At 45.1% G+C, this 25,581-nt stretch overlaps 1 protein-coding gene across 1 annotated transcript; it reads left to right on the top strand.

Annotated features, from left to right (window-relative positions):
- The first annotated feature begins 1,694 nt into the window (after nucleotides 1–1,694).
- SIAH2 (siah E3 ubiquitin protein ligase 2) lies at nucleotides 1,695–24,078 on the top strand. Its single transcript, XM_055247538.2, has 2 exons — nucleotides 1,695–2,756; nucleotides 22,504–24,078. Exons 1-2 carry the CDS (start codon nucleotides 2,340–2,342, stop codon nucleotides 23,059–23,061), a joined length of 975 nt encoding a protein of 324 aa, XP_055103513.1. The 5' UTR covers nucleotides 1,695–2,339; the 3' UTR covers nucleotides 23,062–24,078.
- The last annotated feature ends 1,503 nt before the right edge of the window (nucleotides 24,079–25,581 follow it).

Raw genomic sequence — 25,581 nt, 5'->3', positions numbered from 1 at the left:
TTGTCACATTCTCAGCTGTGTGATCTTGAGCAAAGTAACCTAGGTCTCGGTTTCCTCAACTGTAAAATGGAGATAACAGTAGCATTCATCATACAGAGTTATGATAAATACTTAAAACTATCCATGCCCAACATATAGTGGGCACTCAACTAACATTAGTTTTTATTTTATGCTCCCTACCCATCCAGAAACTCAAGTTCAGCCACGTTACTAAAGAGCTTCCCAAAACCTACAAAACCTAGTGTTGTTACTTGTGTGTTCTTAAAAAAACAAACAAAACCCTACAGTGGTTTACCCCTATCATTGAGGTAAATGTCTTATTAAGCCAGCTGAGGCTCCCCTTGTGCTAACACCACACCCCTACACTCGCGTTATATCCCCTCCAAGTCCCAATGCAATCCCAGAATACATTCCTTCACTCTGTGCTTTTTAGCTCCTGCTATAATGCCTTCCCACCCCGTGGTATCTGAAATCCTTCTTCTCCCACAAGTGCTTGGTTATTGGGCCTTGCTCTCTTACTAGAATGTAAACTGCATGAGAACCATTCTCAGAGCTCCAACAGTAGCTGACACGTGACAAATGCTCAGGAAACATTTACTGAACGATTGAATACATCTATTAAGTTTTTTCAAGATTTATACCAAATTCCATCAATTCCATGCATGTATTCTTTCTACAGAAGCCCTTTGTAAGATTAAACTTTATTTCTTCTGGGCTCTAACGCCATATTTCTTGGACAAATTGTATTCATTCATTTTTAACATCCACTAATATTTTTAAAAGATAACAGTTAATGTTTAAACAGTGCTTATGATGGGCGAGGTTGTTTTAAAAGCTTGAAATGCATTAAACTCATTTACTCCTCACCGCCCCACCTATAAGATAGGTATTGTTTTTATACCACTTTTACAGTCGGAGGGAACCATTTTTCACTCAGTCCTAACAGTTGGTCCTTACCTCTGTGTCTCCTATAAATATCCGATTTCTACCTAAGTTAACCCTTTCCCCAATTCCGGAATCGTTGGCTCAAGCAAAGTTTGCAGAAAAACAATTTAACTCGGAGCACACAGTTACATTTGGACATGCTGTTCACTCCGGGCAACCGTGCCCTCTAGCGCTTCTGCTGGGCGCGCAGGGTGGCCCTACGCCTCGCAACAAAGACTCGGACTTTGGCCGGCTCTCTACCAAGCGGACGCAGCGCCTTACACTGGAGGCTCACCCACTGTCTTCAGAGACCTCACGACCCAACCCACGTTTCTGGCATTCCTAGATGATCTCGAACTCTTAGCCAACGCTGTCCATGAGCTCCCTCCTGGCCTGCTATACAAGCCAGGGGCGCTCAATTCAACGAAGCTTCCTCCTGGTCCGCTGGGAAGGGAATAAACGGAGCTTACATCCTCCCCACCGCCCCCCTCTTTACTCAACCCCACCGTTGACTGTACAAAACTAGGTCCTGTGCCCGCTGCAGACCCAACTCGAGCCCCTCGCCCTGCTCCCACCCAATGCTTCTCGTCCTGACTCCGAACACAGAACCCGGGTGGCCGCGTCGCCCTTCTCTCCTGCGCGCTGGTGACTCAACCCTGAGAAGAGAAACCTCTCGGTTTTTTCCGACCAGTGCAGGGGGGCCCGCGCCCCGCCCCTGCCCACTCGCGTCCGGTCCCACCCACCGTCCACGCTCCCGCCCCGCCTGAAGTTGCCCTTCTCGTTTGAGCTGAGGGATGCGTCGGCCAGGCACCCCGGGGTGTGGCCAGAGGACTTCGGCGACGCCTTCCGCGAGAGTGGCCCCCCTCCTCAACCCAGAAAAGACAACCCCGCGGGGCTGCAGCGAACCAGGCATGCTCACTGGCGCAGGCCCGGCCCGCAGCCCGAGCAGGAAGCGCCGGCGCTAGGCGGCCCCCTGCGCTGCCAGCTGGAGCCGGGCGGAGCCAGCGCCCCGGCGCAGGGTGGCTCTGCCAGTCCCCGCGCGCCTGGGCGGCCGCACACGTGTCCAGGCGTCACGTCCGCGCGCGCCCCCGGGGCTTGCGTCAGCGGCCGTTCCAGAAGCGGGTGGGCTAGGGCTCTTTGCGCACCGCTGGGGTTCGGGGCCCAGGACGCCGCCTGGAGGAGGGCACCGCGCGGGGTCAGACGCGGAGGCGTGCTCGGAACGCCGGGGGCTGCGAAGTGCATTAGCGCGGTCCAGCCCTCCGCCTGCCGGGCGCCGAGCGTCTCCGCCGCCCGGACCTCGGCTGGGCGCCGTGGCGTTGCCTCGGAGCTCGCTGCCCGCGGGGCGCGCACCGCCTTGACCCGGGCGGCCCCGCGGCAGGCAGGCGCCCGCAGTTCCATGGTTGGTTCGGAGCGCGATGAGCCGCCCGTCCTCCACCGGCCCCAGCGCTAATAAACCCTGCAGCAAGCAGCCGCCGCCTCAGCCCCAGCACACTCCGTCCCCGGCTGCGCCCCCGGCCGCCGCCACCATCTCGGCTGCGGGCCCCGGCTCGTCCGCGGTGCCCGCCGCGGCGGCGGTGATCTCGGGCCCCGGCAGCGGCGGCGGGGCCGGCCCGGTGTCCCCGCAGCACCACGAGCTGACCTCACTCTTCGAGTGTCCGGTCTGCTTTGACTATGTCCTGCCTCCTATTCTGCAGTGCCAGGCCGGGCACCTGGTGTGTAACCAATGCCGCCAGAAGTTGAGCTGCTGCCCGACGTGCAGGGGCGCCCTGACGCCCAGCATCAGGAACCTGGCTATGGAGAAGGTGGCCTCGGCAGTCCTGTTTCCCTGTAAGGTAAGCCCAGGGACAGCCCGCGTACCTCCGCCGGTGACCTCAGGGACTCCGGTATCCTCCAGCCTACTCGCAGGCCCGGAGAGGCGGGCGGCATCTCTCATTTAAAAATAAAAAAAAAAAAAGAAAAAATGTTTACACTTCGTCCACCCTCCCTCAAGCCCACTTTGGGAGTAGTTCTGGGTTGACATTTACCGAGTAATGGGTAATAGACAATTAACAGATTAATTGGCATTTGCTGATCGTTAGAACATCGTAGCTCACCCGGCCCAATGCCCGCGTCCTCTGCAGACGTGTATTCGGGTACTCTGGGTAGGGCTGGGCCGCACCAGTAAAACTTGGACCGAGAAACTATGTGGGGATTGAGGAGGGAGGAAACGGGCGAGCTAAACGCACCCTTTACCAGCGCTAGGCTTGGCTGAATTGATAACTGGAGTCCTGCACCCCGCGCCTACCGTCTGCGCACCCCTGACACGTGGGAGCTCTCGGGAGTGTAGCTAAAAAAAGGGCGCCTACAGCCTGTTTTCCTCTAGCTAGAAGAAAACCCTGCAAGCCACGCCTTTTTCTCTCCTAGCCTTCCCAAGACTGGGAAGGACTGAGGAGTTGTGGCTGCGTTTTTGTACTAAGTGGGGTGAAAACAGTCAATCAAGAAATTAACAAGGGCACTCAAGAGCTGTTGTTTAAAGCTCATCACTTCATTTTTTATTTAATGTAAAAAGTTTTCAATGCCTTTGCGAAAAATGCAAGCCACTAAGACAAGAAGTAAAATGAAAGACCAAGATCTCTCCCCTCCTTTCCCACCATTGTTAGGTTTAGTGTGTATCTTTTTAAACTATATATACATACACCCTCGCAGCTAAATATAGAATCATAGATGTCAGTGTATGTCAGGGAGGTTTTTTAATACCCACACATAGATGTAAGTTTTTCTCCAAAAATGGCATCTGCAACTTGCTGTTCTTAAATTCATATTATCACACATATTTCTCTATGCCGGAAACCTAGTCGACTTCATTGTATTTTAAATGGCTGCATAGTATTGCATTGTGTGGTCATATTATAACATTTGTTTACCTGCAGCTATTACGTGGAAACCTTCAGAGCAGTTTCACAGACATACTTGTCTACATTACTTCATTATAACCTAGAACTATACTGTAAAGTCATTTTCTGAAATTAGAAGTGGAAATAATGTCATTAATACTTTCCAGTTTTTTTGTAAAAGTAACTTGTGCTGCCTCTTGGGCCATTTAGGCTGTCTTGCATTTCTCCTTGGTGCTGCTTATTTTATAGGACAAGAGCTCATTTTTAAATTAAAAATAATCCACCAGAGAATTCAGGCTTGGGACTCAGGTCAGTAAAATGAGTGCTTTAATTTGGTCTGCTGCCCTGCTGCAAATCAGGTTTAAAATAGCATATTTAAATAAGAGTTTGAATCGGTGTTTGGACTAGGGTGTTTCAGGCAACCTTAATAAATTGCTTTTAACCCCTCCTCATATAATGCTTACTAATTCACTCAGCCCAGTTTCTCAAAATTTAGATAAAGTATTTGCATAGTTGTCTTAGGGTTGTGAAAAAGGTGACAACCTAGTGTTTGGAAAAGGTTTGGTGGTAGTTAACATAGAGTGGTTATTTGATGCTTGAGATATATTGCAGGGGTGGGGGATGCCCCACAAGATTTCTGGGGAGCCATTTTCTCACCCCTTTACTTTCCCTTAAACCCGCAGTGGCTAACAAAAGAAATGGCTTTTAAGTGAGTTTTAGTTCACAAATGAGCATTTGATATTAGTCAGTAATCCATAATTTGTTTTTAAAATGTAACCTCGTAATAGAATTGTGTTGTTCCCAAGAGAAAGGGAAGGAAACAGTTATGCTATATGGAGCATGAAGTTTCACTTTCAGGATCTAGAACTCTGGTTCCTGTGAAAGCATATGTTCTTTCCTAACGTGAAACAGGCTAGTGAAATCAACCTGGAAGAGTAGTTCTGGGAATCAGGGGTTCTCAGCCTTTCTGTACATGGCAGTGGTTTTCTGAGTCTCTATTCTATAAGAATGCAGTTGGGTAAAGCTATTACTTTGCAAGCTGAAATTTAAAAGGGCCAATTATTCCCCTACAGACCAAGAACCAAGCTTCGAATGTGACCTTGGGGATGCTTTTGTGTGTGCATGTGTGTGAGTTGTATAAAGGTGGGGTGTGCGTGCCTCACCTTTGGTTGATCAATAATCCAAACTATTGGCAGGGCAGCTCAGCCAGTTAGTCTGGATAAACCAAACTTGAATGTATACATAGGCCCAGCGACCAACCAAGATGTGTTAGTTGTAGAGAATGAGAAACAACAGGGAGTCGTAAGGCCTGTATCAAACTGAAAACAAGGTAGGTCTGTTTACCTAGCCCTTTGGCCTACAGTTTGAGGCTCCTAGAAATTATGGGACTGCCTTTTTACTGTCCCCACCTGCTCTCAGAATCTCTCATGGGCTGGCTTGTGTGAAACAAACCAACGTTGAATAAAGTACCAGAGCCCACATCTCAAGAGCTGCCTGGCACTGCCACTGTTTGCCTGAAAGACCACCTCCCAGGGCCTTGATTTCCTCATCTATATAAATGAGAGATGAGTCCGCTTGACTTCTGAGGACCTGTAGCTTCTAGCATTGCATGAAAAGAAGGGAGGCTATCTGGAATGTTATTGGATGCCCTCTATCTGCCAGCTACTTTGCAGGGGTCAGCTTTTACTAGTTTGCCTTTTTTTTTTTCAGATGAGGAAACTCATGCCTACAGAGTGGTTAAATGTGAAGTGACTTGTCAAATCACACAGCTAGTAAGAGGACCAGTCCAAGCACCTGCATCTCAAAGGCACAGATGCTTTGTCCCACACCTTACTACATAGGGATTTCGAATCTGAGTGTATACTCAAGATTCTGAATCATAACTCAAGGTTGACACCAGTAACAAAACCATCTGGTTGGATGAGTTCACCAGATGGGCCTCTTATGGGACCATCCCAAAATGACAACATACATACTCACTATGAAATTCATTGGCAGGAATTTTGTAGGGCATGTAGGGTAGGAAGATGAGGGGGTGGGGGAAACCTACAAACCTAGTATTTTGTGGGATATCATCACAGCTCTGGACTGCTTCAGTTGGCCAAAAAATGGATGTATTGCCAAATAACTATCCTACTTAGGTGTAGGGTAATTAATTAAAGGCTAGAATGTTGCCAGCACCTTTGATTTGGGGAACCAGGTGCATTATTAGCCCAGATCTTTGGGTGTGGTGGCTCATGCCTGTAATCCCAGCACTTTGGGAGGCAGAGGCGAGCAGATCACCTGAGGTCAGGAGTTCGAGACCAGCCTGGACAACGTAGTGAAACCCTGTCTCTACTAAAAATACAAAAATTAGGGCCAGGCGCAGTGGCTCACACCTGTAATTTCAGCACTTTGGGAGGCTGAGGCAGACGGATCACCTGAGGTCAGAAGTTTGAGACTAGCCTGACCAACATGGAGAAACCCCGTTTCTACTAAAAATACAAAAAAGTTAGCTGGGCATGGTGGCACATGCCTGTAATGTCAGCTACTCAAGAGACTGAGGCAGGAGAATCACTTGAACCCGGGAGGCAGAGGTTGCAGTGAGCCAAGATCGCGTCATTGTACTCCAGCCTGGGCAACAAGAGTGAAACTCGGTCTCATTAAAAAAAAAAAAAAAAAAAATTAGCCGGATGTGGTGGCAGGCACCTGTAATCCCAGCTACTCAGGAGGCTGAGGCAGGAGAATTGCTTGAACCCAGGAGGTGGAGGTTGCAGTGAGCTGAGATTGTGCCACTGCACTCCAGCCTGGGTGACAGAGCGAGACTCCGTCTCAAAAAAAAAAAAAAAAAATGAAATGTCTAATAGTGTATGGCTTTCTTCCACTTAGGGTATTTTTTAATCCATTCTGTGGCTTGTTCCATGCCTGAGAACTTTTGACATCCTGTGCCCAGACCTAAACTCACCCCTTCAGTGTGTGGGTTTAGGGGGAGAAGTGAAGGTTAACACATTCATATCAACAACAGTCTACTTTAGCATCCAATGGTGTATTTTGATAGCCAAATATTTCTCTCTACAACTGTGAGCAATGCTAATCCACTCCAGCCTTCTTACACTGTGATGATACATTTTCTTTGTCCTCTCTGAAAGTTTCTAGTAGCATATCTCCAAATAATTATTGAATTTGAAAGCCTCAGCCAGACAAGTCTTCTCTGTGGTTGAATTGTGACAATGTCTGTGTTCCTTAAAAAAATAAAAAATAACATAAAACCAAGTAAGGTTAGACAAAACAGTTGAAAGTTTAAAAGCCCTTGGCTTCATCTAGTTCAGCGGAGACAAACTTTCTAAATGGGAGGAGGGCCATGTAATGCAGAGGAGAGAAGTATTTGACGCACTCATGGCCTCTGGGTCAGGGAGACCTGGAGGAGCAGTGGAGATGGTGGAGAGCCAGAGAACAGGTGCCACCTCCCAAGAGGCAGCCTTTACTTAGTTCTGGCTGATTGGTGGGGTTGGGGATGTGGGTGCAGGCATATCAGACTTTTAGATTTTTTCAAGAAAAGCCAGAAATCTGGATTTTTTTTTCCTTTAAGAGATGGCATCTCACTATGTTGCCCAGGCTGGTCTTGAACTCCTGAGCTCAAGCAATCCTCCTATCTCAGCCCCCCAAAGTGCTGGGATTACAAGTGTGAGCCACCGTGCCTAGCCTGGATTTGTTTTTTATGTTAAATGTCTCAATTTTTTTTCTAGCATTGGCTGGCTTCACATGTATAGTCACCACTTGCAGACCAAGCCAACCATGTGTCTCCAGGCCAAATTCCAGCTGCCAGCATGCAGCCTGTGATCTGGTTCTCTTGTAGAAGCATTCCTTGAGCCCAGAAGTTCTCATTTAACTCTTGCCATACATGAACTTTGAAACTCTGTTAGGCCCTAACTGTTGGTGATTTTGTAGCTTGTTTTCTTTTCATCTTTATTTTGCCAAGAGAATATTATTTTCTGGCCATCAGGAACCCTCAGATGATGGCCTTGTGACTACATGTTTGACTCTATACAGGTCAGTTTCTTTTTTCACCCTAGGGTCTTTAAGAGAAGGGATTGGACTAAATGATTATCCCAAGGTTCTTTCTTACCCTAAAATTTTAAAATATAGTAAGCGGTCCCAGTGAAAAGAACGTGAGCCAGGAAACAGAAGACCTGGATTCTCGTCCTGGCTTTGTGTGACTTTGGTCCAGTCACATACTTCCCTGACCCTGTTTGTTCATCCATTAGAAAGAATGGAGATAACGCCTAGCTAGTGGGTGCTCGGAAATCAGATTAGAAGTGCTGTTGAGGGCTTTTGCTTCACCATATGGAATGGAATATGGGGGGTATTAGGGTGGTTGGAAGGTTGCGATGGGGGATCACCTGGAAGCAGGAAGCACAAGCCGATTAGTCAAAAATACTTTCAAAAATTTCTTCCTAACCCCCAGAATTCTCCTAAGACAAAACTATTTACTTTGGAAGTTGTCCCTGAAGTCCTCACTACTGCCTGACATGGGCAAGATTGGCTCATAAAAGCACAGAGTGAACTGGCAAGGACCAGAGTCCACATACATTAACTCTGGGGCTCAAGATTTTAAAGAACAAAATTGATAATACACCTTTCATTGTAGTTTACTTTTTGTATAAAGCAGAAGCAGAAGCATTAGAATACTATATGGCAGTACTGAAGCTTAATGGTGATTCCACACATAATTGGCCAAAGATTTTTCACAGGTCACCACGACCTGGAACTGGAGTAAATAGTTATCAGTGAAAGTTGAGCCTTAGTATAACCAGAACAGAGGCTTACCAAAAGTTACAGCAGGTCTGGCCTATAAAATACCAGCCCAAGATTGGGTTAGACTCTCCCGTTCTGTGGTACAGCTGTTTTCTGAAGCCCCATTAAAAAGTGCTATATACATGAATATAGTAAGGCTTCACTGTAAAATGTCTTAAGCATCAGATTTTGCTTCTGACAAAATTTGTGAGACATGGCCATTCTTATTCAAACCCTTAAAGTCCTCACTCCTTGAAAGGGGCACGTGGCAGATACACATTTGCTAAACTGTGTACCAGTGCCAGCATTTGGAGCCACTGTGTTGCTGGCGAGTTTTTCAGGACATGATCATACACAGGGTATTTGAATGTGGTTCCACTCTGGACATCCTGAAAAGGAAAATAAAGTCTCCCTGATCAAATGTATCTTTATTTAAAGCTTTGAAGTATCCTTTTAAGGCTTATGAAGGATACTGAAATGCTCTTCAGAATTTCATCAACTTTGCCCTAGATTGCAAAACTGTTGTTTTCCTCATTTCCAGTTTGGTAAAGATTTTATGTAATGATTTTTAGACTGTGTAGCATCTATGGGATAAAAGGGTTATCCTGTTCTCAGTTTTTGCCCACAGGTGATATACAGATGGATGAAAAATATTCCTGGTCAGGTATGGTGGCTCATGCCTGTAATCCCAGCATTTTGGGAGGCCAAGGAGGGCAGATCATGAGGTCAGGAGTTCAAGACCAGCCTGACCACCATGGTGAAACCCCGTCTCTACTAAAAATACAAAAATTGTGCCAGGCACAGTGGCTCACACCTGTAATCCCAGCATTTTGGGAGGCCGAGGCGGGCAGATCACCTGAGATTGGGAGTTCGAGACCAGCCTGACCAACATGGAGAAACCCCGTCTCTATTAAAAATAAAAAATTAGCCAGGCATGGTGGCGCATGCCTGTAATCCCAGCTACTTGGGAGGCTGAGGCAGGAGAATCCCTTGAACCCGGGAGGCGGAGGTTGTGGTGAGCTGAGATCGCACCATTGCACTCCAGCCTGGGCAACAAGAGCGAAACTCCATCTCAAAAAATAAATATATACATACATACATACACACAAAAATTAGCCGGGCATGGTGGCTTGTGTCTATACTCCCAGCTACTCAGAGGGCTGAGGTGGGAGGATTGCTTGAGCCCAGGAGGTCCAGGCTGCAGTGAGCTGAGATCTTGCCAGTACCCTCCAGTCTGGATGACAGAGTGAGACCCTGTCTCAGAGAAAAAAAAAAAAAGAAAAGAAAAAGAAAAATATTCTTTTGCTAATGTGCCGGCCTATGCACTGCTTTAAAATTTTGAATCAGCAAAGATAGTATCTTTGGGTCCCTTTTACCCCCAGGATCCCTCTTACTCTGGCAGTTTTGAGGGCAGCCCCTCGTCTGGCCTGGTCCAAACCACAACTCCAGCCCCACTGTGACTGGCTGGTGACCTCTCCAAGCCTCAAGGTTGCCGTGAGGACCAAACACACTAATAATTCATGCAAAGTGCCTAACACAGCCCAGGCACTACATAAATGTGCTCAGTTAGAAGCTGACAGAAACTAGATGGCCGATGTCTGAGGTCAGGTTCATGCATAAACTTGAAAAAGATAAAAAGGAATCATTCCTATTTTTTCCCATAGATTTTCCCGATGAGCTTCCCTTCCCTACTCTTAATCATATAGTATTTTCATAGAGCCGTGTAAGTTGGCCCTTGTATTGGTTTTTCAGTCATGAGGCTTTTTTTTCATTTCTTTTAATCTTTTGAGAGGGAAAACTGGTTAGATTAAGCAGCATTTTAAATTATATGTATTATATTTTGTGTATTTTTACATATTATGTTTTCTAAAGTTATGATTATTTTTAAATGTAGAACATATAGAAAATAGTATAAAATTAAAATCTCCTATAATCTCCCTCACCTAAAGATAACCACTATACCATTTTGCATACATCCTTGCAAACTTATTTCTACGTCAGTGGAGTTTTTCTTTAAAAACAAAAACAGGTGAGATGGTGATATGGTTTGGATCTGTGTCCACATCAAGTCTCATGTTCAACTGTAATCCCCAATGTTGGAGGTGGGGCCTGGTGGGAGGTGGTTGGATCTTGGGGGTGGATTTCTCATGAATGACTTAGCACTATCCTCTTGGTGCTGTTCTTGTGATAGTGAGTCTTATGAGATCTGGTTATTTAAAAAGTGTGAAGCACCTCTCACACCCTTTCTCCTGCTCTTGCCATGTGAGATGCTTCACTCCCCCTTTGCCTTCCACCATGATTGGAAGCTTTCTGAGGCCTCCCCGGAAGCAGAAGCCGCTATGCTTCCTGTACAGCTTGCAGAACCGTGAGCCAATTAAACTTCTTTTCTTTATAAATTACTCAGTCTCAAGTATTTATTCGTAGCAATTTGAGAATGGAACAATACAGGCGGGGAATCCTGTTGTCCACACTGTTTCGTAATCTGCTTGTTTATCTAAACATTCTTTATTTAACACATCGTGACTGCTTTTCTACAGTGATAAATATTCTTTAGGATCATATTTAATGGCCACATATTACAGTTCTATAACAGTACCAGAGTTATTTAATCAGGCTCCTATTTGTGGTCATTTAAATTTTGTTTTCTTACTGAGATTTTTCTTTAAAGCACTGCTATAACCAAATCTTTGTACACAAAAAAATAGTTATTTCCCAAAGATAAATTCCTTGAAGTTGGATGGTAGAGCCCAAGGGTATATGCAGAAATCTAAGTGTTTTTTTTATTTTTATTTTTTTGGTTTTTTTTTTTTGAGACAGGTTCTAGTTCTGTCATCCAAGCTGGAGTGCAGTGGCATAATCACAGCTCACTGCAGCCTCAACCTCCTGGGCTCGGAGGATCCTCCCACCTTAGCCTCTTGAGTAGCTGGGATTACAGGCACATACCATCATGCTTGGCTAATTTTTGTATTTTTTGTAGGAACAGGGTTTCACCATGTTGTCCAGGCTGGTCTTGAACACCTGAGCTCAAGTGATTCGGCCTCAGCCTCCTGAAGTGGCAGGATTACAGGCATGAGCCACCACACCCAGCCTGAGAAATTGAAGCTTTTTGATAGTAGAACAAAATTGTTTTCTCCCTTAGAATGGTTTACAGTTGAATGTCCATTTCTTCCCAGCAGCACCAACATTGGGTGTTACCTTTTGTTTTTCTTAACGCCACAGCCTGCTTTTTCTCCCTGGTGCAGTGTCAGGCCAGAGTTGGCCGCTGCTGACCTATCCACCAACTTTACATCATATTCACTCTTGCCTTGGAATCTCCTGCAGTTCCAGGCCCTCTCCTTCCCACAACCCATCTGCCTAGCCAGTTCTTGCCTCTGCTCACCCCTCTTGTCTTTCTGAAACTCCCCCCAAGTCTAGTGGTGGAGAGAGATGTGTCAATAGGGCAGAGCCCTTCTGAAGTACTAGGAGCCGAAAGGAGTCTGAAGACCTTGCTGCCATGGTGGCACCAGCTGCATGTTGAAGGATGTGCAGTGGTTTGCCCATGAAGAAAGAAGGGATGGAAGCTCATAAGGAGGCTGTGTGGGAGGCCAGCAGAGTTGCTTGTGAAGGACGTTGCCTGCCTTGCTTATAGATGGCCCGAGCTAGGCACCCGTGTTCATGCAGTTTTTAAGTTTGGGGACAGAAACTCCAGTCTGGACTAATTACATATACAGTGTCTTTTTCACTACAACCTCTTGCCTTTTCTGTGCCCACTCTACCCTTCTGAGGAACAGTGATCCCTCTTCCCATTCGAGACCCAAGTAGTGGCTTTTGCAGGGATGGCAGTGGTACCAGAGGGCCCTCTTATTAGGGTTGCCAGGTAAATACAGCATGCCCAGTTAAATTTGAATTTCAGATAAACAACAAATAATTTGCGGGGCCAGAGAGGAATAATAAGTATATTCCAAATATTGCCTGAGAGACATCTTGTATTTTTATTTGATAATTTTTTTTTTTAATATTGAGATGGAGTCTCACTCTGTCACCCAGGCTGGAGTGCAGTGGTGCGATCTTGGCTCACTGCAACCTCTGCCGCCCGGGTTCAAGTGATTCTCATGACTCAGCCTCCCGATTAGCTGGCACTTCAGGCTCATGCCACCACACCCGGATAATTTTTGTATTTTCAGTAGAGGCAGGATTTCGCCATGTTGGCCAGACTGTTCTCGAACTCCTGACCTCAGGTGATCCGCCTGCCTTGGCCTCCCAAAATGCTAGGATTACAGGCGTGAGCCACTGCACCTGGCCTATTTAATAATCTTACAACCCTACCACTTAAGTCTTTTGGTGAATTCAGTTGCTTTCGTTGAGAAATAAAGACTGCTGAGGGGAATAGAGCTGTTTGAAGAACTGTCAGGGCAGTTACGTGGTTGTGCAGGTGGGAACCTGGCATGGAAGAGTGAGGGCATACTGAAAGGGTGGGTGTGGTACTGGTCACACGGCATAGAGCCTTTAACTCAGCTTTTAAGTGCTTTATTTGCTTGAGCATGCACTTTGAAAGGACCTCACAAAACTGGTTCTCCATGACAATGTGTAGTTACCTGCTAACTCTGGCTATGGACAGATGAGAAACATACATCGTCAAAAGTCTACCTTTGTTTAAAGTTTCTAAAATTAAAAATAAGCCCCTGCCAGCCCTGAGAGTCTCTCTAAGGCTAAACACACCCTCCCTCGATAGCAGGGTGTTCTCAGATTTCTGCAGTAATAATTATGCCAGGCCAGTTGTGGTGGCTCATGCCTGTAATCCCAGCACTTTGAGAGGCTGACATGGGAGGATCACTTGAGGCTAGGAGTTTGAGATCAGCCTGGGCAACACAGCAGGACCATGTCTCTTTTTAAAAAGAAAGAAAATAAATTTATGCCAAAGTCTTCCAAAGACACCTTAGTAAGAAAGCTAAAAGGTGGTTTGTTGACTTTCTCTTAGGCAAAAAGGACAGATTTTTGGGCCCAAGATTTTAATTAGAATTGTCTTCCCCAGAAGAAATTTAGTAAAGTTAACAGTGTTTCCTTACTCTCACCACTGTTTGGTGACACTGTTTGACTTGATAGTTCTAGTGCTGAGTAATAGTGTCTTTTTATATCATTGTCTGTAAAACCATTACTGCACTATTAGTCGATGATATCTCTCTCTTTTTTTTTTTTAAGAGACAGAGTCTCTCTCTGTCGCCCAGGCTGGAGTTCAGTGGTGTGATCTCAGCTCACTGCAACCTCCACCTCCCAGGTTCAAGCAATTCTCCTGCCTCAGCCTCCTGACTACAGGCACATGCTGCCACGCCCGGCTAATTTCTTTTGTATTGTAGTAGAGATGGGGTTTCACCATGTTGCCCAGGCTGGTCTCGAACTCCTGAGCTCAGGCAATCCGCCTGCCTCAGCCTCCCAAAGTGCTAGGATTACAGGAATGAGCCACCGTGCCAGGCCTGATTATCTCTTCACACTGCCTCACAGCAGAGTTCAGGAATTTACCATTCGAGTTAAGTGAAAATACGCTAAGGTTCTTAGAGGAAGGATGCTAGACAGATGCAGGTTGAATATTATAAATAAGTCACAAGAACAGATTTCACTTTCTCCTGTTTCCCAAGCCTTAACATGATTAACTTGAAGAGTCTAGAACTCTTCCACTGTTAATAATAGTCAAGGAGTAAGTCATAAACAGTTTTATAGACCCACTCATAGGTGACTCGGTAGGCTCCAGGTCACACAGGACACTGGGTACTTGAGTTCCAATCACAGCTACTCTACCATTGTTGTAAACATATTTTAAGCAAGAGGAACATACAGCCATCAAAAGAACAACTGTGCTGATGTTTTCCAGTCTAGGTAAGATCTCAGAAAGGCTATAAACCTTCTCACTGCCAGGCATGGTGGCTCACATCTATAATCCCAGCATTTTGGGAGACTGAGGTGGCAGGATTGCTTGACGCCAGGAATTCATGACTACCCTGGCTAACAAAGTGAGACCCCGTCATTTCAATAAAAAAAAAAATTTTTAAAACCTTCTCACTCCAAATAGTTATGTAAATAAAATATGTGAAACACTTTCATCAAAAATGACAAAACCATAGTGCCTGAAATCTAAAACAAACATTTCTTCTTACATGATCTCAAAATCTATTGATTTTTTTTTAAATTCTAAGTCCCACAGTAAAACTTCTAATTAAAGTAAAATTAACATGGTGGAAAACAGTCCATCTTTGGCAGATACATCTAACATTTATTCATTTATCAACAAATATTAGGTGGGCAAGACGCAAGCAATGAATCAGTGAACCAATAAGCAAAATTAACAAACCCATAAATTAACTGGAAAATAACCTATGATCATTCAGTGGTCTTTGTGGGGCAGGTAAACATTTTAAATCACAAAACAGCTAGCTTGAATTGCTAGAAGTCCTTTTAAAAGTTTGACTGATGGTTAAAATGTAACTTTTACCATGATGTGGATCTATACTAGGTTTAGCTGCCAACTCCTATTTGCACAAGTCCTAATTATCTGCTAATCATACATAATAAATTATACTGTCAGAAATTCATCCTCCCAGTTGAGCTCATATATCTCTTCTTCCCACTTCCAGGTTCACCTCCCAAAAGAAAAAGGAGGCTTGAGTAAATTTTATTCCTGGAGCTCATCTTTCAAATGGGTCTAGAACAAAGTGGAGTTTACCTTGGACCACTGAGAGTGGTGAATAATGAAACTACATGCCAAGGCCATGTAGGTCCTTGTCAGGGACCTGCAAACCTTTAGAAGGATCAGAGGACAATGGAGAATGCATTGTCTTCTATAGGGGCCAAAGAAGTGTTGGTTATTATGACAATTCATTTCTCATTGCAAAATTGTATTGGTTCACTACAGTCTCAAATAGCCTCTAGTAAAAGAAAAACTACCAACTTCAGTTGTATTTACATGTAGTTATGTAGTTAAAGGTACATATTCTTTTAAAACAAACACTATTATGATAAAACTTAATTCATTCAACCAATTCTGCATAAACCATTTCTGTCCTATAAAGGATAAATATGCTAACTCGGTCCCTGGATTCTTTAGTATGTTTTTATGTATGTATTTTTGAGACAGGGTGTCTGTCATTCTGTTGCCCAGGCTAGAGGGCAGTGGTACAATCACGGCTCACTGAGCCTTGACCTCCCAGGCTCAAGCAATCCTCTCACCTTTGCCCTCCTAGTAGCCGGGGCTACATGTGTGCACCACAAGGCCTGGCTATTTTTTTTTTTTAACTTTTTATAGAGACAGGGGTCTCCCTATGTTGCCCAGGCTAGTCTTGAACTCCTGGGCTCAAGCAATCCCTTCATCTCGGCCTCCCAGAGTGCTTGGATTACAGGCTTGAGCCACCTTGCCTGACCATGTTTTTATTTTGATATGATTTCAAACTTACACAGCAGTTGTAATAATGGCATTAAAAAATTCCCTTATAGCCTTTATCCAGATTCACCAGTTATTTCCTTTTTGCTCCAGTTGCTTTATCATTTGTGCTGTCTCTGCTCATACTTTTTTTTTAACCATTTGAATGTAAATTGCAGGCATCTTGTCCCTTTACCCCTAAATACCTTATTGTGTTTCATCTAAAATCATTTTCTTATATAATCATAGCACAGTTATCAAAATCAGGAAATGTGACACACAGCAGATCCTATTATCTAATCCACAGTCCGTATTCAAATTACAGCTTTTGCCCCAGTAATGTCCTTTATAGGAATTTTGGTTTCTCATTCTAGAGTTATGCATCGCTTTTAGCCGTCAGTATGCATTCTGTGATCATTACAACTGATTTAGGTTGAAAGAAAGTGCCATTTGCTTTTTTTTAACTCCAAGACAAGGTCATTACTTAGATTTAATTCAAAAGTTTATGAGCATCAACAACAAAATATTGATTGTGGTTTGTTTTTCTTGAGACATTCTCATTTGAGGCGCTAGCAGGTATTTTGCTATAAATTTCAGCTGTTTCCTAGGACATAAGCCGGTCTAGGCAGTGTGGTTACCTCACAGTTCCCGAAAGAGCCATGCTTCTGCTGTGGGGCACATGCTCCTCCCATTGAGTAGATTGTTGATTGTTGGATTCAGTAAATCATTCTTGAATTGCATGGAATCAGATTTAATTAAATAGGTTAAGTGACTTGTTCTAAACCAGCGACAGCATCCATGACCTTCACTAGCACCACGGCTAAGAAGGCGTATTTTGCTTGCATACTGGTTTCATAAGTAAACATAATGTGACTGTGTAAATAACAGGTGTCTTGTGTTTGACTGTGTGTTGATGTATCTTGTTGTATGTATTTGTGTATGAAGGGGTTTCTATGCTGAAAAGGGAAAAATCCTGCCTAAATTCCAACTTAAATATAACCTTCAGACCCCACACCCAGGAAAAGAATGGGAACTATTCGCTGCTTTCTGCAAAGACCTAAGAATGAGGGTCTGGATTACATATCACATCTCAGTGGCAGAACACATTTGCACAAGACTTTTGAGTCACCGCAACATGAAAAGTTTGTAAAGAGAAGTTAGAAATGGGATTTCAACATCTCTTTGTTTCTCATTCTGCTGGGCCATCATCTACCTCCCTATTTTTTTTTTTTTTTTTTTTTTGAGATGGCGTTTCACTCTTGTTGCCCAGGCTGGAGTGCAGTGGCACAACCACGGCTCACTGCAACCTCTGCCTCCTGCCTTAGCCTCCCGAGTAGCTGGGACTACAGGTGCCCACCACCACACCCGGCTAATTTTGTTTTTGTTTTTGTTTGTATTTTTAGTAGAGACGGGGTTTCACCATGTTGGCCAGACTGGTCTCGAACTCCTGACCTCAGGTGATCCACCCAACTCAACCTCCCAAAGTGCTGGGATTACAGAAGTGAGCCATCACACCCGGTCCTACCTCCCTATTTTCTTCTTTAGTTTTCAGAGAGAGAGAGAGAGAGAGAGAGTGTGTGTGTGTGTGTGTGTGTGGTTTTCTTTAGAGAGGATTACTTAAAACTAATTCCCCCTGGGGAAAATGAGCAGATATTTCCCTAAGGAGAAATCTCATTTATAGCTGTGGACTTGTCCCAGGAGACACAGTGGCAGCCCTCTGTGAACCAGCCCAGGTGCCTTCTCTCAGTAACAAAAGGGTACAGCTAAGAACCAGACATCTAAAGGAAAGCCCTCCCCAGCTTAAACACACAAGTCCTTGACCTTTTCACATTTTGTGGGGCAAGCCCTAGCTGGAGTATGAAGTGAAACCTCAGGACTTTCTTGCCAGATCCCAGAGAAGGCTGGGAGGGCCTAATGGCTGGTTACTGATTTGAGATGGCTGCTGCCTTATTCCTCAGGGAGTGGCACTTTCAGGGCTGTTTTTCTCTCCTTGCAAACCAAAGAAGTTAATATTAGAACCTGCTTCCAAAAGCAGTGTATCTGTGGACTCTGGGTTTTATGTGTGTTGGGTTGGTGGCCAGGGGTGAAGGCAGATGTAAATTATTTGTTTATTTTTCCCAAAATATTCTTTGACTCCTGAGCTGTTGTGTGCTATGAAAGAACCCTGGAGGGGCAGCCTGTGAATGCAGGGCTCTGCTCCCTGTGAAGCCACGAATGACCACAGGGCCGTGACCAGTCAGCCACACTCTGGGAGCATCCAGCTTCTAGTGAATAAAACGGGTAGAATGGACTCCCTGGTCTAACTCCATGCTTGGCTAGCGATCATGTTCTGATTGTGTGGCAGGGCTGGCATTCCTGAGTTGCCCTGGTAGTGCTCATTGGGTGGGGCAGTGACCCACTGGACCTGCTTGCTGGCATGGGCCGCTCCTTGCAACTGTGATTGTGGCTGCCTGGAAGCCAGGTTTTGTCATTCTTGAGAATTGGAATGAGTGGTTCTCATCAGAGTCAGTGGTTCTCAACTGGGGCCATTTTGTCCCCTAGGTGACATTTGGCCATGCCTGGAGACCTGGAGACATTTCTGGTTGTCACAACTGAGGGGCAGGGGGTGGTTGCTATTGCCATCTAATGAATAGAGACCAGGGATGCTGCTAAACATCCTACGGTGCACAGCACAGCCCCCACAACAACGAATTATCAGATCCAAAATGTCAATAGCACCACTGTCGAGAAACTCAAAATAAACTCCATTGTCAGGAAAGTCCCTGACCTGCCTTCTCCTTTAGGTTGTTTGTTCGTTTGTTTGTTTGTTTGTTTTTTGAGACGGAGTCTCAGTCTGTCACCCAGGCTGCAATGCAGTGGCATGATCTCAGCTCACTGCAACCTCTGCCTCCTGGGTTCAAGTTATTCTCCTGCCTCAGCCTTCCTAGTAGCTGGGATTACAGGTGCATGCCACCACACCTGGCTAATTTTTTATATTTTTTTGGTAGTGACAGGGTTTCACCATATTGGCCAGGCTGGTCTTGAACTCCTGACCTCAAGTGATCCACCTGCCTCAGCCTACCCAAGTGCTGGGATTACAGGTGTGAGCAGCACGCCTGGCCTGCTTGAGGTTTTATCCCCACTGTTTCCTCCACTCACCCTGTGCTAGAACCAGATGGAACAACTCCATCCACAATCCACTTGTCTACAATAAGGCTTTCCTTACCATGTCCTCCTCACCCTGTCCCACCTTGAAATCACCTGTTGCCCTCCTGGTCTTCCTTTACACAGTTGTTAAATTTATTATATGGTCTTTCTCAACTGGAAACACCACAAGGGCAGGATCCACAGCTGATTCCTTCTGTGTGCTGTAGGATAGAGGTTCTCAGCCCTGGAAACCCTTAGAAACCCTTGGAGCTCTTCAAGAAAACGCAAGCCCAGGCTGGGCATGGTGACCCAAGCCCTGCAATCCCAGCACTTTGGGAGGCCGAGGCGGGCGGATCACGAGGTCAGGAGATTGAGACCATCTGGCTAACATGGTGAAACCCCGTCTCTACTGAAAATACAAAAAATTAGCCGGGCGTGGTGGCAGGCACCTGTAGTCCCAGCTACTCGGGAGGCTGAGGCAGGAGAATGGCATGAACGCAGGAGGCAGAGCTTGTAGTGAGCCAAGATTGCGCCATGGCACTCCAGCCTGGGTGATAAGAGCAAGACTCCATCTAAAAAAGAAAAAAAAAAAGAAAAGAAAAGAAAACACACGCCCAAGGCCAGGGGCCAATGAGACTTGGCTTTGCTACTCAGAAGCACCTAAACAGTTTTACATACAGTCTTGGGGAATTCACAAACTCCTAAAGCCCTCCCTCGGATCCCTGGATGAGAGCCCCTGATGAAAGTGACAAAACACCCATGGTGCTCTGACATGCCATTCCAGAACAATGCCAAGACCGCTTGAAGTATGAAATGTGGCGTGTGTGTGTGTGTGTATGTGTGTGTGTGTGTGTGTGTGTGTGTAGGGGGTTAAAGTTTAGACTTTAGTCATCATAAAAGTGGCACCAGTGGTTATGAAGACATGAACCTTACCCATGATGGAAAGAGAAGGAATAGATTGCCATGAAAGTTCTGCTTGTTCAGTAAAAGCAGAGTAAGCACCTAAGGCTTTAAAACTATTTATTTAAGTTAATAGAGGATGTAGCAAGATCCTTATGAAAAAACATGAGATCGTTGTCCACACAAATGCAAAGTAATGCCTTTTCTATTTGTGCAGTTTGGGGAGGTTCCCTGTTCTGTATATTTGGGTGGAAAGAAGTGTTGAATATGTGATTTGTACGGTAAACCAAATAATTCAGAGTATAAATACTCCTACTTGAGTGGGGGAAAGTTATAAAATGATTGCCAAGTGATAAATATTTGCTGTAAATGTGGAGTTCGTCATGAATGAGGAGTGGTTTGGGGCTTTGGGCAGAGGTGCAGCTGGTACCTTTCTGGGTGCCACTGGCCAAAGTTCATCTCATTCCTGGGATTATTCCTGGGTGGCTATGGGGAACAGTTTGTTTTGAAACATCTTCAGATATTGAGAGCTTGTTTCGAGACTCTGCCAGGCTCTGGGCTAGTTCTTGCTATTTTTATTGTGTTTGTGTGTTTTTTTTTAACTGGACAGAAATGTCTCACCCATCACTCACAGAAGAACATTAGGAGGCTCTGTATTCCAAGCCACACCCTAGATTTAAAACACAGTTAATAGGGATTTGTTTTTCAGGCCTTACAAAGTAGGGAACACAAAGTATAAATACACATGGATAAATAAATTTGTTTCTCCTGAGTGAGTTTTTTTACACCCAGGCTTTAGAAATTAGTTTGGAGTTTTAAAAGATGAACTAACAATTCCTATGGGCAAATAAGTAACTGAAATATTTCTGCCAATTTCTGTTGGATATTATAATCCACTTAGGTATGGGGAAGTGGGGGTTGGAGGATGAGCTACATTTCTTTCTTTAAGCCACTCTCCTTTCTGATTAGGGGAGACTAATCCCCCTGAGAGTGGAGGCTGTCATCTTTGCTTCAGAATCCTCTGAGTGACTGTAACTTAGCATCTTGTATGGAGAAGGCACATAGTACATATATCTGCTTGTTGCTAGTGATAAATTCATCTATAAAGGTTAGAATTTGACCGACTTCAAATTTAAAAGGGGGATTATTCCATAAAGCGGGGTTGAGAGAAGCAAAAACAGCGGTGGTGGGTTTTTTTTTTTTAGCAACTGGACATAGCATCTTAGAAAAATGACCTGGCCCTGCCCTTATTTGGTGCCTTCACGTCTCAGTGGAGCAGGGGAATCCAAGTGTGGTAAGCCAGACAGTTCCCCTGCCATTCTGTGCTCCAGGAGTCTAAGGCCGAAACCTAGTTTCACCCGAAAAGGTGATTCAGGTTTCTTAATTCTTTATAGAACAACAGCTTAGTACTCAGGGCAGGTGTCTACTTGTGGGCTGATTCTCCATCTGGTATCTAGGAATTAACACTGCCACCTTGTCAGAGTCTGGAGTAGAAGTTCATTTCCTCCTAGTGTGGTCTTTTGCCACAGCAGGTATGATTTATCCATTAGGAATGTCATCCCAAGTGCAAGGGAGAAAAAGGTTTTGTTCCCCTACCCTATTAAGGCAGTGTCTGAGGGGCAGACTGATCATGTCAGCAAGCTTGTCTAGTTCTGCTTCCTCCCGGGCCTGTTGTGAGGACCTGACATACCTGGCCATGAAATGATGTGCTCTTCAATCTGAGGAAGTGTTGGGGGTCAGCAAGCTTTGAGAGGAGGGTTAGGCCCTTCTCATTTTAACCTCCACTGGCCAGAACCAGACTGGCTGGCAGTCTTCCAAGTTAGTTAAGTAGCTCTTGGATATGATTTCCTTCCACCCAAAAAATATGGGCAAAGCCCCCCAGAGGGAAGGTCAAAAGGATGCAGTGGGGTAATATTTCTAGCAGTACGAAGGGGTCTCCAGGCCTCCACTGCCCTAGCCTGGTGATGCCAGCAGCAAAGAGCAAGGAACCAAAGGGCAGCCTTCCCCACAGCCTGCCTGCCAGTCACCAGTTTGAGCCAGGAAGCAGTGGAGGGGGATAACAGAATTATACTGTTGTTAATATTGTCCATATGTGAAAATTAATCTGGGGATAAAATAATATTCCTTGCCCAACCCCATCCCTATCCCCAAGCAATTGAATTCTTTAAAAAACAGCTTCACAGAAAATATGGAGAAGACCAGCTTTTACAGGGCTTGCTCAACAATTTTGAGATGTGCATAGTAAGAGAACTTTAGTTCTCATCCCTTTGACAGCAGAACAGGGGGCATGGAAAACAGCATATTTCTGGTTCAGGAAATACCCTTGATTTTATGCATGACAGCATTGATGATGAATAGAGACTGAGACTTTTAGTCTTGAATATTTCACTTGCTTTGAGCAAAAGTAGTTAAGAACACAGTTTAAGCCCAGGAAAATGGAGTAGTTAAGTGCTCATAGAGGGTTGAAGCAATAGAAGTTTTGAGAAGGCCCAATGGCTCAATGCATTTCTTTCTTTGCAGTATGCCACCACGGGCTGTTCCCTGACCCTGCACCATACGGAGAAACCAGAACATGAAGACATCTGTGAATACCGTCCCTACTCCTGCCCTTGTCCTGGTGCTTCCTGCAAGTGGCAGGGGTCCCTGGAAGCTGTGATGTCCCATCTCATGCACGCCCACAAGAGCATTACTACCCTTCAGGGAGAAGACATCGTCTTTCTAGCTACAGACATTAACTTGCCAGGGGCTGTCGACTGGGTAATGATGCAGTCATGTTTTGGCCATCACTTCATGCTGGTGCTGGAAAAACAAGAGAAGTACGAAGGCCACCAGCAGTTTTTTGCCATTGTCCTGCTCATTGGCACCCGCAAGCAAGCCGAGAACTTTGCCTACAGACTGGAGTTGAACGGGAACCGGCGGAGATTGACCTGGGAGGCCACGCCCCGTTCGATTCATGATGGTGTGGCTGCGGCCATCATGAACAGCGACTGCCTTGTTTTTGACACAGCCATAGCACATCTTTTTGCAGATAATGGGAACCTTGGAATCAATGTGACTATTTCTACATGTTGTCCATGATGTGACTTTCGTAAACCATCAAAATTATTTGAGCATAGTGCTCTATGTTTAATAAAGGTTTTTATAGATGTTTTATTCCATATGTCTTCACAAGCCAGGACCCACAATTACCCGTGTTTTGTTTGAACAGCAGTTTCCCATCTGGCTTCGACCCAACAAAGTTCATTAACCTGGGATGAATGGGGTTGGCCTGTTGGTAATTTGGATGCTGTTCTGTGATCTAAAACAACTCTTATTAAATCGTATTTACTCCCTAAACAACACTTGACAGGCTGTTGCACAGGGCTTCTGTAGATCAGTGTGTTAGGAATGGGAGGCCCCTTCCTGCCTGCCTTCCCATATTGGGCCCTTGACATTTGACAAAAGCACAGTGACTGTCAGCAGATTCCTTTACTTTTGTTTGTGGGAGGTAGGAATTGTTTTAATGCATTTTAAACAGTGTTTCTCAAATTGGATGACTGGCTAATAGACACCGAATCACCCGGAGTGCTTATCTTAAAATTGCAGATTTAGGGAGCCTGCCAATTTAACAGTCTCATCAGGTGATTCTTTTCAACAGTAATGTTTGAGAATTACTGGGTTAAATTGTGGGAAAGGGTCCAGATTTTAAAGGTGCTTTAAGGTTGCCCTCTGCCGATACTGTTTGTCTTTCTACTGTTTCATCCCCTAACTTCGCCCAACCCTCAAATTAAAACTAGAACTATAGATCCACATGAACGCACGCCTGAGATTTGGTCACTCACCTATGTTTTGTGTGGATTGCCTAGGAAAGCAAGTCATATGGCCATTGATAGTTCTCATGTAATTAGTTTTGCTCACCACTAGTACAGATGACCCGTTTACACATGGCTTCCCTCGGAAGCCCTCCTCAACAGTAGCTGGTGTGAAAGACTAGATCAGTAGAGTTGGAAAAGCTTTATAACTGGTGTGTCATATGCTTGCTATTTAAAGCTGTGTGTTGGTTTTGTTTTTCTGCCACATTCACTAGTTTTTTAATAAATATTTTCCAAAAATGGATATCGTGCTTCATTTCCCTAATTGAATAATGGGTATTTATTGAGCATCTACTGTGTGCAAGTGCAGTGAACCTTCATCACTACATCTGGGGTTGGAACTTTCACTGTTTCCACTGTGGAAACAGTCATTGGGCCAAGGTCATGGCACGGGTCCATGACAGCACTGGGGTCCGGGCTCCTGTGTCTGAACCACTGACTGTCAGTGCTGCAGGTCTCCTTCCAGGGCTGTCGTTTCTGTCTGACAGTGCCAGTACCTGTGCAAGAAGAGGATTGCTCCTGCTTTACAGAGTCAGAAGGAAGACGCTTGGCCAGTGCTGACATCCAGAGTGCTGGGGTTGATCCAAGGTCACCCACTCCCTCAGTCCCAACCCTATACTCTCAAAAGAATTCAGAGGACTAGGGCCAAATGCTCAGCAAGGATTGAAGGCTGCTTACCTCAGTGTCCCAATTTCTTTCTTTTTTTATTTTATTTTTATTTTGTATGTATGTGAGACAGAGGCTGGAGTGCAATGGCACTCACTGCAATCTCTGCCTCTGGGTTCAAGCAATTCTCCTGCCTCAGCCTCCCGAGTAACTGGGACTAGAGGCCTATGCCACCACACCCAGCTAATCTTTGTATTTTTAGTAAAGATGAGGCCAGACTGGTCTTGAACTCCTGACCTTAAGTGATCCACTTGCCTCAGCCTCCCAAAGTGCTGGGATTAAGGCGTGAGCCACCACACCCGGCCCTCAGTGTCCCAATTTCATTAGCATACTACCAAATGGAGGTGATGGCTTTGGAGTTGATTTTGTTTTATAAGTGAGATAGAGTGTTGAGTTTTTAGCCAGCACCAGGCTCTGACATTTAAAGAATTGCTAAAGTAACCTCTTCTAGGCTGTTCTTAAATAAAAGTGAAAAACAGTGCCCTACACAAAAGTAAGGGTTTACAACATTTGTGGTGAATGAATGAAAACCACAACTCTTATCACTAAGAAAGTCACATTTCAAGTCAATATACAGAGGGACCTGTGAAGGTGAAACTAGGATCCAGAAGCAGGTGAACTCTGACCCTCAGGACCAGAGCCAGTCCAGATATGGCCTCCAGGGCCCTCACGGCACCCACGCAAGGTGCAGCGTGCATACACTAGCCAAGCTTGTCAGCATCACTTCAGGTCCCCGGCTTACCCTCTTGTTACGTGTGATAGAGGAATCAGGACTGATTGGTTAACAGTGCATAAAAGGCAAACCTATGAACAAAAGACATAAAGAAGGAGAAAGTGGACACAAGTTATTCCAAAAGCACAAAAAGTTTTAGCCCAAAAAAGTAAAGTGACGGGCCAGCAGCCACACAGTGCATTAGTGGCAGCACTGGTTCTATAATTCAGGCTTCTTCATTCCCCATTCAAACTTGCTCCTAGAACTTAACAAATGAAAAAGGTGTAGGCAATGCAACTCTGAACTTTTACTTTCCAGAGTTACGTAGTTCCCTTTCATCTCTGTCACTGGAAATCTGTAAACTTAACC

Source organism: Symphalangus syndactylus, chromosome 17, assembly GCF_028878055.3.
Source record: "Symphalangus syndactylus isolate Jambi chromosome 17, NHGRI_mSymSyn1-v2.1_pri, whole genome shotgun sequence".
In the NCBI taxonomy this organism is placed as follows: domain Eukaryota; kingdom Metazoa; phylum Chordata; class Mammalia; order Primates; family Hylobatidae; genus Symphalangus; species Symphalangus syndactylus.
Note: the sequence above shows the minus strand (reverse complement) of the source record. Positions and strands in the feature narration are given on the sequence as shown.